Here is a 13,774-nt window from a genome sequence, read left to right on the forward strand (position 1 = left end):
CTTTTGTGAAAATATTGGTTTAAGATTTTTTGTTTATATTTGTAGGTATTGAAATTGTAAAAGGTGGACAAAATTGCTAGCAGCAACTTATTCAAAGTTAAAGGTACTAGAAGAAGAAAAAAATGTGTTTTAATATTTCAAGGCCAGTCGATGCTGTTGATTCTAAATAAATATATTTAATATATTAATAAAACATGTCTTTTATTGAAGAAAAAATTGCCTATATAAATAAATAAAATTCTTTTTAAAAACGAAGATAAGCAGTTCTAATTTTGAAGTAAAAGGTTTACCACAAATATGTAAGATTTATCCAAATGAATGAAAAATGTTCAATAAAATCATTCCATATATGACTTCAATTCAGTTAAATTTTTTCATTCTGTAGTATAGTGGTACATAAATATAGGAAGATGTTAACTAATGTATGTAATGCATTCTACCTAATTTCTACGAAAATCATATCGTTCAAACAAATAAAAATGTCTTTGGCGCTATACGAAGTTCAATTTTCTTCACAATAAGTTCATTTTAACTTAAAGAAGAGGTCACTTTTTTCTGGGTGTAGGTAGTATTGTTTACCATTATTTTTACAAAAACAAAAAAACCTTCAATAAAGCCTCCTGCTTTTGTTATATATTGAAAAAACTAAACTATCGTGTTTTTATTTTTCTTTATATTTTCCAAATTTTACGCAATCGGCGAACATTTTGGTCCATTCGTACCGGATCATTGGACTTCGGAGTGGAAGAATTGGTTTTAACCGGTGTGTTCTTGGTTTTTTGTCTAGTTATAGTCCACCTGACCTGGTCATCCCCTTCACCTAAACTCAAACCAATCATTTCATCATCCTCAACATCTATTTCATCGTATTATAAGGTAAGTGCAGTGCATTTTCCCTTATAAAGTGAGTTCGCGGTCGGTGCAACAACAAATATATTGGTCTTCCGTCCATTTTTGGAAAAACAAGGTTGTTTTACAACGCTACGCGATCGGTCTTGCATATTTTATTGTAAATATTACTAAAAGTGGTATACAAGTTCAGTGATGTCAGTGAATATTAGTGCTTTTTGATTTAAAGCGGTTTATTTGCTTTTATTTGCGTGAAAATATCGTTTTTCAGTATTTTTAAGTATATTTTCATTTGCCGACGGAAAAACGCAATAAAGTTTGTTGTTTTTGTTATTCCATTTTGCTGTCTGTCGAAATAATTTCGGAGAGAAATAACTTAAAGTATTTATTTTCACCACTTTCGTACACTAATATTCACTCCACCTATTTATTACTCTCTTTGTTTCGTATATTCACCACTTTTTTGCTGTTTTCTTTGCTGGCATTTCTTTAATTTATTTTTATTTCGTTCGTTTGCATATTTGAGAACATACAAAAGCTTTAATTTTGTTTTGTTCTCATCAGTGTTGTGCTTTTGGTCGATTGCTATAGTGTAGTGACTAATCGGGCACTTCTCGTACTATCGGTTTATCGATCGTCACTTGAATTCTTAAGGGGGCTATACACTACGTGTATTACCCAAATTATATTTCAAGTTGAATTCAAAGGCTTGAATATTTCCCGGTTTGAGTCGGGTCTTGGATAAACACTCGGTACACATTGAAATTTTTACGCTTTTACACTGGGAGAAATTATTCGGTCGTTGAAATATTTGGTGAATTTTGAATATTTATTTGACAGGTATTTATTATTATTGTTACTGATTTATTTATACTTTTGTTTATTGGTGATTTACATGGTACAGATAATTTTTCTCGTGTCAAGTGTCCGGGGGTAATATTTTCTGCACCCTACATTCAGTATTTTCGGTTGCTGAAAACGTTTGGATCATTTTGTCGGATTTTCGTGAGTTTGTGTCCTCGAATTAATTATTATAAGTCGAGATAAAGTGCGTTTTGATATTTTGGATTGATTTATTATGGGATAGCGAAAATTGGCGGATTTTGCTATTTTTATTGAACCGAACCTTGTTTTATTGGGGCAATTTTTAGTTTAGTTACATTCTTCATTGTGATAGTTGAACTTGAAGTTAGGATGTCTGTCTCTCTCTTGAATCGCTTTATTCGTGTTTCGGACGCTCTAATTAAATTCCACGTCCATTTTAATGCTATGAAGGATGAGGACTTAGATGTCTATAGCTTCGAGATTCGAAGTGAGGAATTGGGGAAGTTGTGGACGAAGGTTCAGGATTCCTTTGAGGAATGCTTGGCTAGTTTACAGGATTCCGGACCGACGCAAACGAATGATATTGAATCGGTGGACGGGAAGTATGACGCGTCCCACCAGGCATATATGAATTGTTTGTCCGCAATAAATCGGAAGTTAGGCCAGTTTCGTCGTTTACGTAGGTCATCGATGACTTCGTCTGTGTCTTCGGTCGATGCAGCATCGGGACGGAGTATCGGGTCTCATAAATCGAATAAAGATCCGAAGCGATTTTGATTAATAACGCGACTTCTTCGATACCGGCTGATCGGGATGAGCAGTCGCTGCCTAACGGCAACACCGGTTTTAGGGGTGAAGTGGCCGTGAGTGGGCCACCACATTGAGTGGGCCACCCAATTTAGCGTTGCCACCGTGCGATACGGATGTATTTGAAGGCAATTTTCTAGATTGGCCTACGTTCCGGGATTTGTTTCAAGCGGTTTATGTTAGCAATTCAAGATTAACGGACGTCGAACGTTTGTGTCATCTTGTGCGGAAGACCAGTGGCGAAGCTAGGGAAATTGTCTCGAAGTTTCCGCTGACACATCGAATTTTCGCCCTCGCGTGGAAGGCCCTCGTTGATGCATACGACAATAAGCGGGTTCTAGTTCACAATCAACTCAAGTCCCTCTTTGCAATTTCGGCAGTATCGGTAGAGACGAGTGCGGGTTTGAAATCGATCCAACGCGGAATCAATGGCGGTCTGTCGGCATTGAATACGTACGAGGATTCGACCGATAATTGGGATCAGATACTCGTTTTTATTTGCCTTCAACGTTTGCCGCGGCTCACACAGACTCTTTGGGAGCAAAGTGTTAGGGACAAATAGGCCCTCTCGTCGTGGGCGGATTTAGACGCTTTTTTGTCCGAAAGAGTTCGTACGTTGATGTTTGCATTTTTTGCGGGAGGACACATCTTCGAAGCGTTCTCAAGAGAAGAAGATCAAAGCGCATTTTGCCAATTCGTCTTTTTCTAAGTCGTCGCGTGCTTCATCGGAATCTAAATGCGCTATTTGCCCTAAACATAACCATAGACTTTCGGCTTGCGTTACATTTGGGAAACTTTCGGTATCGGAACGTTACACAGTGGTAAAACGTAACCGGCTGTGAATTGCTTAACGAAGGGTCATGAGATGAACGATTGCCCAACACAATATTCGTGTGCGAAATGTAATTCGAGACATCATTCGCTATTGCATCGTGATTCAACGCCGTCTAATAGCGCGACTTCGGCGACAAGTTCGACCAACCCATTGTCGAGTTCAGCGGCTAGTTTTCAAGCGAGAGCTACGCCTTCGGTTGATCAGCCGCAACCTTCCACCTCGTCGGCATGCCTATCTCGCCAGACATTTCATACGACGCAAAATAGGGCCGTGCTGTTGGGAACTGCGATGATTAATATCATGCACGATGGGGTTTCATATCCGGCACGCGCTTTGATCGACTCCGCTTCAGAATCTTCATTTCTGACGGAACGCTTTCGAAATCGGGTGAAACTGCCGGTTCGCGCGGCTAATGTTACAATTTCGGGGGGTGAACAGAGCTATTTCGGCCAAATCGAGTAAAATGTGTAATTTGAAAATCGGATCTCCACTCAACGCGTCCATTTTGTTGGAGGCGACGGCTACAGTGCTTCAATCTATATCCGGGAATTTACATTCTTTTACGGTTTCGCAGGAAGTGTTATCTCAAATTCCAGATATTCGCTTAGCCGATCCGAATCTTTTCGTGTCGATACCTATCGATATTCTACTAGGCGCGGATTTGTATCCGAGAATACTCTTGGAAGGTTGTGTGCAGATTGTGGCTCAATCATTGATAGCACAAAACAGTATTTTCGGCTGGTTAGTAACAGGTCCGATTTCTACATCGCAAATTCAAAAGTTTACTACGACTATTGCTCTTGATGAAGAGGAAAGTTTAGATAGGACACTTTTACGGTTTTGGGAGTTGGAGGAAACACCACGTAAGAGGATTTTGTCCCCCTCCGATAAGTTTTATGACGAAAATTATGTTCGGACAACGCGCAGAGATTCGGAAGGTAGATATATAGTTACACTGCCGCTAAAGGAAGAGTTCGGTTCTCTTGGGTGAGTCCCGCACAACTGTTTGACAGCAATTTTATCGTAATGAATCGTCATTATTGAAAAGACCAGACGTGAAATCAGTTTATGATAGTGTTGTTGAAGAGTATTTGTATTTGGATCACATGAGGCCAGTATCCGCCATTTCTTCAAGTGATACACTCTCGTGTTATCATACATATTATCCGGCCATTAACCTCGAGAAGAAGACTTCGAAACTTCGCGTCGCGTTTAATGCGTCCAATAAAACGTCCAACGGGAATAGTCTTAACGATATTCTTCACGTAGGCCCCACTTTGCAGCAGGACTCAGTCCTTCTTATTGTGCGATGGCGAATTTTTAGATACGTGTTCAACTGCGATATTACGCAAATGTATAGGCAAATTCGAGTGAACTCTTCTCATGCTCCGTTGCAGAGAATTGTTTTTAGGGATTCTCCGACAAGGACAGTCCAGGACTATGAACTACAAACGGTGACCTTCGGTGTAAATTGTGCACCATATCTCGCGATACGGACACTGTTACAGTTAGCTGAAGATATTGAGAAGGACTTTCCGCTCGCGCCCGATATTTTACGTAAATGTATGTACGTTGATGACGTTTTGACCGGAACTCATGACCTTGAAACCGCGATAATGGCTCGGGATCAATTAATCGCGGCGGAATATTTGGTTGATGCTCAATTGCTGCCATTTGTCGAGGCTACCAATTCGAAACCATTGGGTGTGAGATGGAATGCCCAATTGGATTCTTTCTACTTCGTGGTCGAGCCTGTGGCGAAAAAGTGTGGATACACTAAACGTGAAGTGTTGTCGGTTATCGCGAAATTATTCGACCCGGTCGGATGGTTAGGTCCGGCGATAATTGTGGCAAAGATTGTCATGCAGAAGGTTTGGCTTGATCGCGTCGGTTGGGATGAAATACTGCCTTCGGATACAGCCTCCGAGTGGGAGAAATTTGTTGATAATTATCCGGATGCCAATTCGATAAGTATTCCTCGGTGGTTTCGTTACACGCCGTGCGCTTCGGCCGAACTTCACGTTCGGTATATATTCGAGTTTTGGCCCCAAATGGCGAGATTATCGTTAATTTGCTATCGTGCAAGACGAAAGTTGCTCCGTTGAAATCGGTTTCTTTGCCTCGTTTGGAGCTTTGCGGCGCTGTTTTAGCGTCCGAAATCGCAAAAGCGGTCGTTCGGGAGGTCGATATTGATTTTCGTCGAATTTATTGTTGGACGGATTCGATTATTGTTCTGGCCTGGTTGAGAAAGACTCCTTCGACATTTTGTCTCGAATAGGGTATGTCGCATTCAGGAGAACGTCGGTGGTACGAATTGGTATCATGTGAGGTCGGCAACCAGGGTGTGTCCCCTTCAGATTTGGCCGCCTCTCGGATTTGGTGGCATGGGCCTCGGTGGTGTAGTCAATCGGATTGGTATCATGTGAGGTCGGCAACCAGGGTGTGTCCCCTTCAGATTTGGCCGCCTCTCGGATTTGGTGGCATGGGCCTCGGTGGTGTAGTCAATCGGAATGACCGTGGGTCCCTTTGAGGTGAAGTCGTTCACCGGGCGTTATTGTCGCATAACTAAAGGTTATGTTTGCGTTTTCATGTGTTTTGCTACTGGGCAATTCATTTGGAAGCGGTTTCCGACTTGTCGACTGCCAGCTTTCTAGCGGCATTTCACCGGTTTGTTGCTCGTAGGGGTTGTCTTGTGACAATTTTTTCGGACAATGGGACGAATTTTGTCGGTGCGTCTCGGGAGTTTGAACGAAAATTCCAGGAATTCATTAGGGGAAGCAGTGATGTCGTGTCCTCTACGTTTGCACACCAGGGCCTATCGTGGCGATTTATCCCAGCTGGTGCGCCAAAGGCCAGCTGTTGTGAAGAGTTTTAAGTTGCATTTCAAAAGGCAAGTAGGAAATATTCGTTTCCCGTTTGAAGAGTTTTCGACGATGTTGGCTCGTATTGAGGCTTATTTGAATTCAAGACCTCTTTGTTCCCAGTCGGATAATCCGCAGGAACTTGACGCTCTGACCCCGGGTCATTTTCTTGTAGGTGCCCCTCTACTCGCCCCTGCTGAGCCTGTTATAACCGAAAAGCCTCTTTCGTTGGTGAATCGGTTTCGTAAGGTACATGCTCTTCCACAACAGTTTTGTGTTCGTTGGAAAGAAGAATATTTGAAGAATCTGCACATGAGATATAAATGGAAATTTCCTCAGCGCGATGTTATGGTAAATGATTTAGTGAACAGCTTCCACCAACTTCTTGGAAATTAGGTCGAGTCGTATCGGTCCACCCGGGCGTAGATGGTCATATTCGCGTCGCGGATGTACGTACGGAGAATAGCGTTGTAAGGCGACCTATAGCTAAGTTGGTCCCATTGACCGATACTTCGGCGAACTCTTTGTAATTCGTATATTTTCTCGCAGTATCATGGAAAAAACCTCGTGCTTCGCCGACGACTTGGAAAATTTTGAGGATATTATGGAACAATCGGATGATGATACTGCGTGCCCTCTCGATATGTCGGCGGTCGAACAAGCGCTGTTGGAGGAGCCGCTTACGATACCTTCTCCTACCATTCCGGAAGTTCCGCTATCTCCCCAGAAAATTGAGAGTCCACCTCCCAATTTTTCATTTTTCATTTATTTATTTTAGGTTCCTAATACACAAGATACATATCTTATAATGAGTATTAGAATCAATAATGTTATAATAAATATAATAAGTAGAAAGATATTTTAAGAAGTATAATAATAATAATTATGAATAGGAATTACATATAATATGGTTATGAATTAGATATTTATATATATGCTTTTTTTTTATTATTTAATCGCCCTGAATTAGATATTTTGTTAGCTTCGTCTTGAACTGCGCTGTGTTGTATATACGTTGAAGTTGATTGGGTAACTGATTCCAGAGACGAGTCGCATATATATAAAACTGCCGCTCAGATAACTGACTTCTATGTCGAGTCTGTATCAAATTGTTACCACGGTTGGATCTAGCGAATGTTATTCGTTCGTAGGGGTATGATGGTTCCTTTGTGTGTATAATTTTTTGGAGGAATAACAGAGTTCTGAGTTGAACGTATTTGTCAAACAGTATACCAAAAATTTTGTTCGCAAAAAGTGTTACACTATCGTAACGTTTCAATCCGAAGACATAGCGGGCAATATTGTTGAACGTGGTTGTTAGTCTTTTTAAGTCGAACGAATTTTACAGAGTGGGACGGGTTGCGATCGATTTTGGTCCTGAGGTGTATGGGCGAATCATTTTAAATAGGGTGTATACGTCGCCCGGTCTTCCGGTGGCTCATTATACACTTTTCGGTTGGGTTCTGTCCGGGTTGTGTAACTGTTAGGGTAAATACGCGAGAGCCCCCCTTTTGGGTTCTAACGGCCCCCTTTTGGCCCACCGCTACATTGTCCCGAGAGCCCCCCTTTTGGGTTCTACCAGGTCCCCTTTTGACATTACGTACTCATTTTAATTTTTTTTTTTTTTGTAATCTAGTCTTAAGTTGAATTTGAAAAGAAAAATGAATGAATAAATTGGATTTATGGTAAATGAACTGAAAGAAACTCACTTTGCACTGCACTTAGCCTCATTTTGTATTTTAAGTTTAGTTTTAGTTACAACATACCTTGATGTTGCAAGGCGGCCGGCAATGTTTAAGTTAGAATAAAGATTAGTCTTTCAGATCAGATCAGTCTTTCACTGACAGCTGTTAAGTCCGGCAGCATTACTCTCTCATCGAATGAAAGAATTGCATAAAAAATGTGAGCGATTGGAACAAGTGATACATGAAACGAATTTATCAAAGAAGAATAGCAATATTCATTCTCACACATCACACACACCTTCGGTGCCAAGCAATTATCATACCACGTCCACGTCTGACCCTCTTGCCTCATCATTATCTACAAACGAAAACAATGCAAGTGAGCAGTTTGTTGATGCGATGAGTGCTCCCAGTACCGAAGAGGTAAACAGAGAAAGATAGTGGATAACTGTTCAAAACAAAAGGGCTGGCAGAAAGAAGAAGCCAAACCAAAATAACAAAAGATCAAAACAAATTATTGGCATAGCTCCCGCTGGTGATTTGGAAATTGTGCATTCTATGAAATTTTTACATATTTCAAGATTTAGTGTAAACACTCAACCTGAGGCGATAGTTAAATTTGTTTCCGAGGGTTTAGGAGTCCAATCTGAAGTCTTCAAATGCTAAACTCAATTTCGTTACTTTCAAATTAGGAGTACCATACCCACTTTACGGGAAGGTATTCAACAAGGGAATATGGCCTTTATCTACTAAAATCACCCCTTTTATATCTAAAACAAAAAACATGGACGATGGCAAGATGACCATTCCCCATCCCAAGGACTCAACGGTGGATTTACAGAATCAATCTGCAACAATTCTCCAGAGCACACAATAGATGGAATGGAATACGTGTATTTTAGTTCTTTATACAAAAATAAAGAAAACTCTTTTTATAAGACTATCTTGCCCTATTTCCACAACGCCGGTGGATTGCGTACTAAGACTAGTCAACTATATTCTGGTACTTCTGTACATGAATTCAATATCATTGCTCTTGTATAAACATGGCTAACTTCTCATTTTGAAAACGCAGAGCTCTTTGATCCTCATTACAATGTATATCGCCGAGATGTTGGTTCAAGAGGTGGTGGCGTTTTAATTGCCGTTGATCGTAAATTCAAAAGCAGAGAAATAACTTTACCAATAAGTGTGGAAGCAGTGGAGCAAATTTGTGTTGTTGTAAATGTAGGAAAATGTTTACTTCAAGATAAAAATGAAATTGTATTTATATTAAGCTATGTATCCCCAGGAAGCGACTTTGGTGTATTATAGCCACGTATATAATATTTCATATATTCTAAACTCTCTTAAGCTTAATCAAACATCTTGGGTTTTGGGAGACTTCAATCTGCCAAATATTGAATGGGTTTTTAGTTTTGATGATGAACATCTTATTCCGTTTAATGTAAAAAGCGATATTGAAGCCTTATTATGCGACAAGATGTATCAATTTGAACTATTCCAAGCTAATAACATTCATAACGATATCAGTAGAATATTGGATTTAATTTTTATAAATAATGATTTCAAACATGATCTTTATAGATGTCAAACGCCTTTAACATGTGAATCTATCTACCATAAGGCAATTGTAATGGAATTTTCATTTTACAAATACTCGACTCCAACTAGAAGTATAGAGTATTCTTATGATTTTAAAGGAGCAAATTACACTTCCATAAATTCTTTTCTTAACTGTGTAGATTGGAATATTGTCTTTTCAGAGACAGACGACCTACAACATTTATATTGTTACGAATTTGATAATTATAGATTTAAGCTTATTTAAATTTCAAACGATAAAATTTCGCTATCACTTGTTGGAATCATCTACTCATTTTCTAGTATTTTCCTGAACTTCTTTTATGTTCTTTTGTTTGCTTACTGAAATGTTAGTTCTTACTCTCTCATAGAATAGCAACCCCTTTGCTTTGTTATTCTGCATTCTCATTTTATCTCATTGTCTATTGTCATTGTTGTTGTAGTAATGCGAGCATATATCTATGTGAGTGTGTATGTGTTTGGCAGCCACCAGACGAACAACTTAATGGTCGTAGATCCTTCTAGCATTGTCTAAGAATGTTCTGGCGTTGCCAGAATATTGTAGTGCTACCAGAATGTTCTCGTATTGCCACACCGTCATATATAAAAGCGCTCGCATGCTGCTAACGAGTCAGTCTTAATTAAAGCGTCAAACGAATAACTTCAGTGTGAACGAATTGTAAAGTGTGAAGTCATAGTAAATAAATTGTAGATTGTCGTTATTTAAAAGAACTGTGTTTTAATTGTCCGGTAATTAAAAACGCCTAAATATAAAAACGTAACAATTGGTGTCGGAAGTGAAATAACGAAAAAAATCTACAATGAAGTTTAATGAGCTTCGAGTGGAAGACTTAAAAAAGGAATTGAGCAAACTGGAGCTGCCGACAACAGGCAATAAGGCCCAGCTTCAAAAGCGTCTACTGGAAGAGTTTGAACGGCGTAATATGGACATTGCGACGCATGAGTTTGATTATAAGGAAGACATTGATGAATCAATACTCGTCAATACAAGCAGTGTAGAAACTCCGTCTGTGGCTTCGAGTGTTGTAGATTACACATCAATGCTCAGTGTTTTGAGTAAAATGATGGAGGAAAACTCTAGAAAAATCATGGATGAGAATTCTAGAAAAATAGAAGCAAATTCTAGAAAATTGGAAGAAAAATTCGACGAAAATTCAAAAAAGATGGACGAAAATTCAAAAAAGATGGACGAAAATTCTAGAATTCTCAATGAAAAACTTCAAGAAATTTCTGAAAGCATGGAGAAACGTGTGGACCATATAGAAGGTCAAATTATAGAATTGGATAAGAAAGTTCTTTCCGTAGATGAGAAAATTGTGGTTCACGATGAGAAACTTCTACACCTGGAGAATAGCAACCCCCTCATAGAATAGCAACCCCTTTGCTTTGTTATTCTGCATTCTCATTTTATCTCATTGTCTATTGTCATTGTTGTTGTAGATTGCGAGCATATATCTATGTGAGTGTGTATGTGTTTGGCAGCCACCAGACGAACAACTTAATGGTCGTAGATCCTTCTAGCATTGTCTAAGAATGTTCTGGCGTTGCCAGAATATTGTAGTGCTACCAGAATGTTCTCGTATTGCCACACCGTCATATATAAAAGCGCTCGCATGCTGCTAACGAGTCAGTCTTAATTAAAGCGTCAAACGAATAACTTCAGTGTGAACGAATTGTAAAGTGTGAAGTCATAGTAAATAAATTGTAGATTGTCGTTATTTAAAAGAACTGTGTTTTAATTGTCCGGTAATTAAAAACGCCTAAATATAAAAACGTAACAATTGGTGTCGGAAGTGAAATAACGAAAAAAATCTACAATGAAGTTTAATGAGCTTCGAGTGGAAGACTTAAAAAAGGAATTGAGCAAACTGGAGCTGCCGACAACAGGCAATAAGGCCCAGCTTCAAAAGCGTCTACTGGAAGAGTTTGAACGGCGTAATATGGACATTGCGACGCATGATTTTGATTATAAGGAAGACATTGATGAATCAATACTCGTCAATACAAGCAGTGTAGAAACTCCGTCTGTGGCTTCGAGTGTTGTAGATTACACATCAATGCTCAGTGTTTTGAGTAAAATGATGGAGGAAAACTCTAGAAAAATCATGGATGAGAATTCTAGAAAAATAGAAGCAAATTCTAGAAAATTGGAAGAAAAATTCGACGAAAATTCAAAAAAGATGGACGAAAATTCAAAAAAGATGGACGAAAATTCTAGAATTCTCAATGAAAAACTTCAAGAAATTTCTGAAAGCATGGAGAAACGTGTGGACCATATAGAAGGTCAAATTATGGAATTGGATAAGAAAGTTCTTTCCGTAGATGAGAAAATTGTGGTTCACAATGAGAAACTTCTACACCTGGAGAAAAAAATGGCTGACCTGGAAATTAAAGGTTGTCCCGTGCGCGTAATCGACGGCCCAAAAATCAAAACTCCTGTTTTTGATGGCTCAACGTCATTTGATGTCTTCAAATTCCAATTCGAAATGGTTGCTTGTAAAAATCTGTGGAATGACGATGATAAAGCAATTGAACTTCTATTGGCATTAAAGGGCAATGCTGCTGATGTGATACAAAGCATTCCCGCTGCTTGTAGAAATAACTATAATGAAGTAATAGCGGCACTTCAACGCAAGTATGGTGGAGAGCACAAGCAGGACATCTTCAGAATGGAATTGAGAGGAAGAATCCAGAAATCGAATGAAACCCTACAAGATTTCGCAACAGAAGTTGAGCGGCTAGTGCTTTTGACATACCCAGGTGAGAGTCATCCTCTTGTGGACCGCATCAAGATTGAGACCTTCGTCAATGGAATTCGAGATCCAGATATAAAATGTGCAACATATGCGTCACAAAAGGCTACATTCGCTGAAACAGTAACATTCGCACTTGCACAGGAGACTGCAAGATTGCTAGCACGGCCTCAAATTCACAAAGTACGCAGAGTAGAGACCGAGTATGAAGAATCGAAATCTATCATTGACTCGATGAAAGAGGCAATGAAGCAGGTAATGCAAGAATTGAAACAGGATGCAACTAAATCCCGAATCAAATGCTATAACTGTGATAAGCCGGGACATTTAGCTCGAGAATGCAAAGCACGACGCAAACGGTCAAGATCCACATCACCATCTACATTAAACAATAGCCATAAGAAGGTGACCCCACAGTCAAGTGAGTCACCTTTAAACTAAATCGAGCTAGTTCAGCGGGGCAAGAGCTGGCTCCCACAGACGATGGCCCCACCATCTCCATAGCAATAGTTCAACAGAAAAATAACAATTTAACTATTGCGGGTGTTATTAATGGCGACAAGCGTACTTTGACGTTGGATACTGGTGCATCAAAGTCTATCATTAGATCTGATTTAGTAAAAGGAAAAGTTACACCACTGATTGGAGTCAAGCTACGCACGGCTACAGGGGAACCCGCAACCGTATATGGAAAGGTCGCCGTAAAATTAACTATTGCTAACAAATCCGTTACTTATGATTTCATTGTGGCCGATATAGTAGACGAAGTTATAATTGGAGCGGATTTCATGATTGCTTTTGGTCTCAATTTGGATATGAAGCGTCGTGTAATGACATGGTGCGATGCCGAAATAACGGTAAACGTGGGATACGACGAGAATACACCTGCCAGACGTTTGACAACGAGCCAGTCAGAGTCTATACCACCGAATGCCGAAGCAATTATATGGGTTTCTATGAATGGAGATTGTGAAGTCGGCCAATTGTGGGTTGTTGAACCAGCAGAAAACAAAAGCAACAACATCTTGATAGCAAATGCCCTGGTAACAACGAACGAAGAGAGACTAATACCAGTTCGTGTCTTGAACTTGTCTGACAATCACGAGCAAATTGTAAAATTTTCTGACATTGGCAAATGTACACCAGCTGAGGCAATAGTCAATTTGGAAGGCAACTCATCAAAGACACATGGAGCAGTGAGAAAACATCTAGAAGGGTATGTCGAGGCTTGGACACGTCATCTATCGCCGTCAGAGAGAAATAAAGCCAAGCAATTGTTGTGGAAAAACGCCTCTGCTTTTGCTTCTGAAAAGGGAAATCAAGGAAGAACATCTGTAGTGAAACATGAAATTAAAACCGCAGAAGAAAGGCCCATAAAACAGGCACCACGAAGTGTTCCCCTGGCAAAAAGAGATGAAGTTCAAAAGCTCATAAAGGAAATGGCGGAGAGTGGTGTGATCGAGCCGTCATCAAGTCCTTGGTGTTCCCCAGTTGTGCTGGTCAAAAAGAAAGATGGAAGTACCCGATTCTGCGTGGACTACAGAAAACTGAATG

The 13,774-nt window shown here is 39.7% G+C and overlaps 1 protein-coding gene across 1 annotated transcript; it reads left to right on the forward strand.

Annotated features, from left to right (window-relative positions):
• The first annotated feature begins 3,779 nt into the window (after positions 1–3,779).
• On the forward strand, positions 3,780–5,421 carry LOC142224833 (uncharacterized). Its single transcript, XM_075294616.1, has 2 exons — positions 3,780–4,303; positions 4,365–5,421. Exons 1-2 carry the CDS (start codon positions 3,780–3,782, stop codon positions 5,419–5,421), a joined length of 1,581 nt encoding a protein of 526 aa, XP_075150731.1.
• Positions 5,422–13,774: the final 8,353 nt, after the last annotated feature.

Source organism: Haematobia irritans, chromosome 2 (assembly GCF_050003625.1).
Source record: "Haematobia irritans isolate KBUSLIRL chromosome 2, ASM5000362v1, whole genome shotgun sequence".
In the NCBI taxonomy this organism is placed as follows: Eukaryota; Metazoa; Arthropoda; class Insecta; order Diptera; family Muscidae; genus Haematobia; species Haematobia irritans.

Excerpts from the sequence above, each read along its gene's own strand:
- LOC142224833 (XM_075294616.1), top strand. The coding sequence starts at position 3,780 with ATGTGTAATTTGAAAATCGGATCTCCACTCAACGCGTCCATTTTGTTG. Across the intron at positions 4,304-4,364 it reads GAAGAGTTCGGTTCTCTTGG|ACCAGACGTGAAATCAGTTT; the intron begins GTGAGTCCCGCA and ends ATTATTGAAAAG.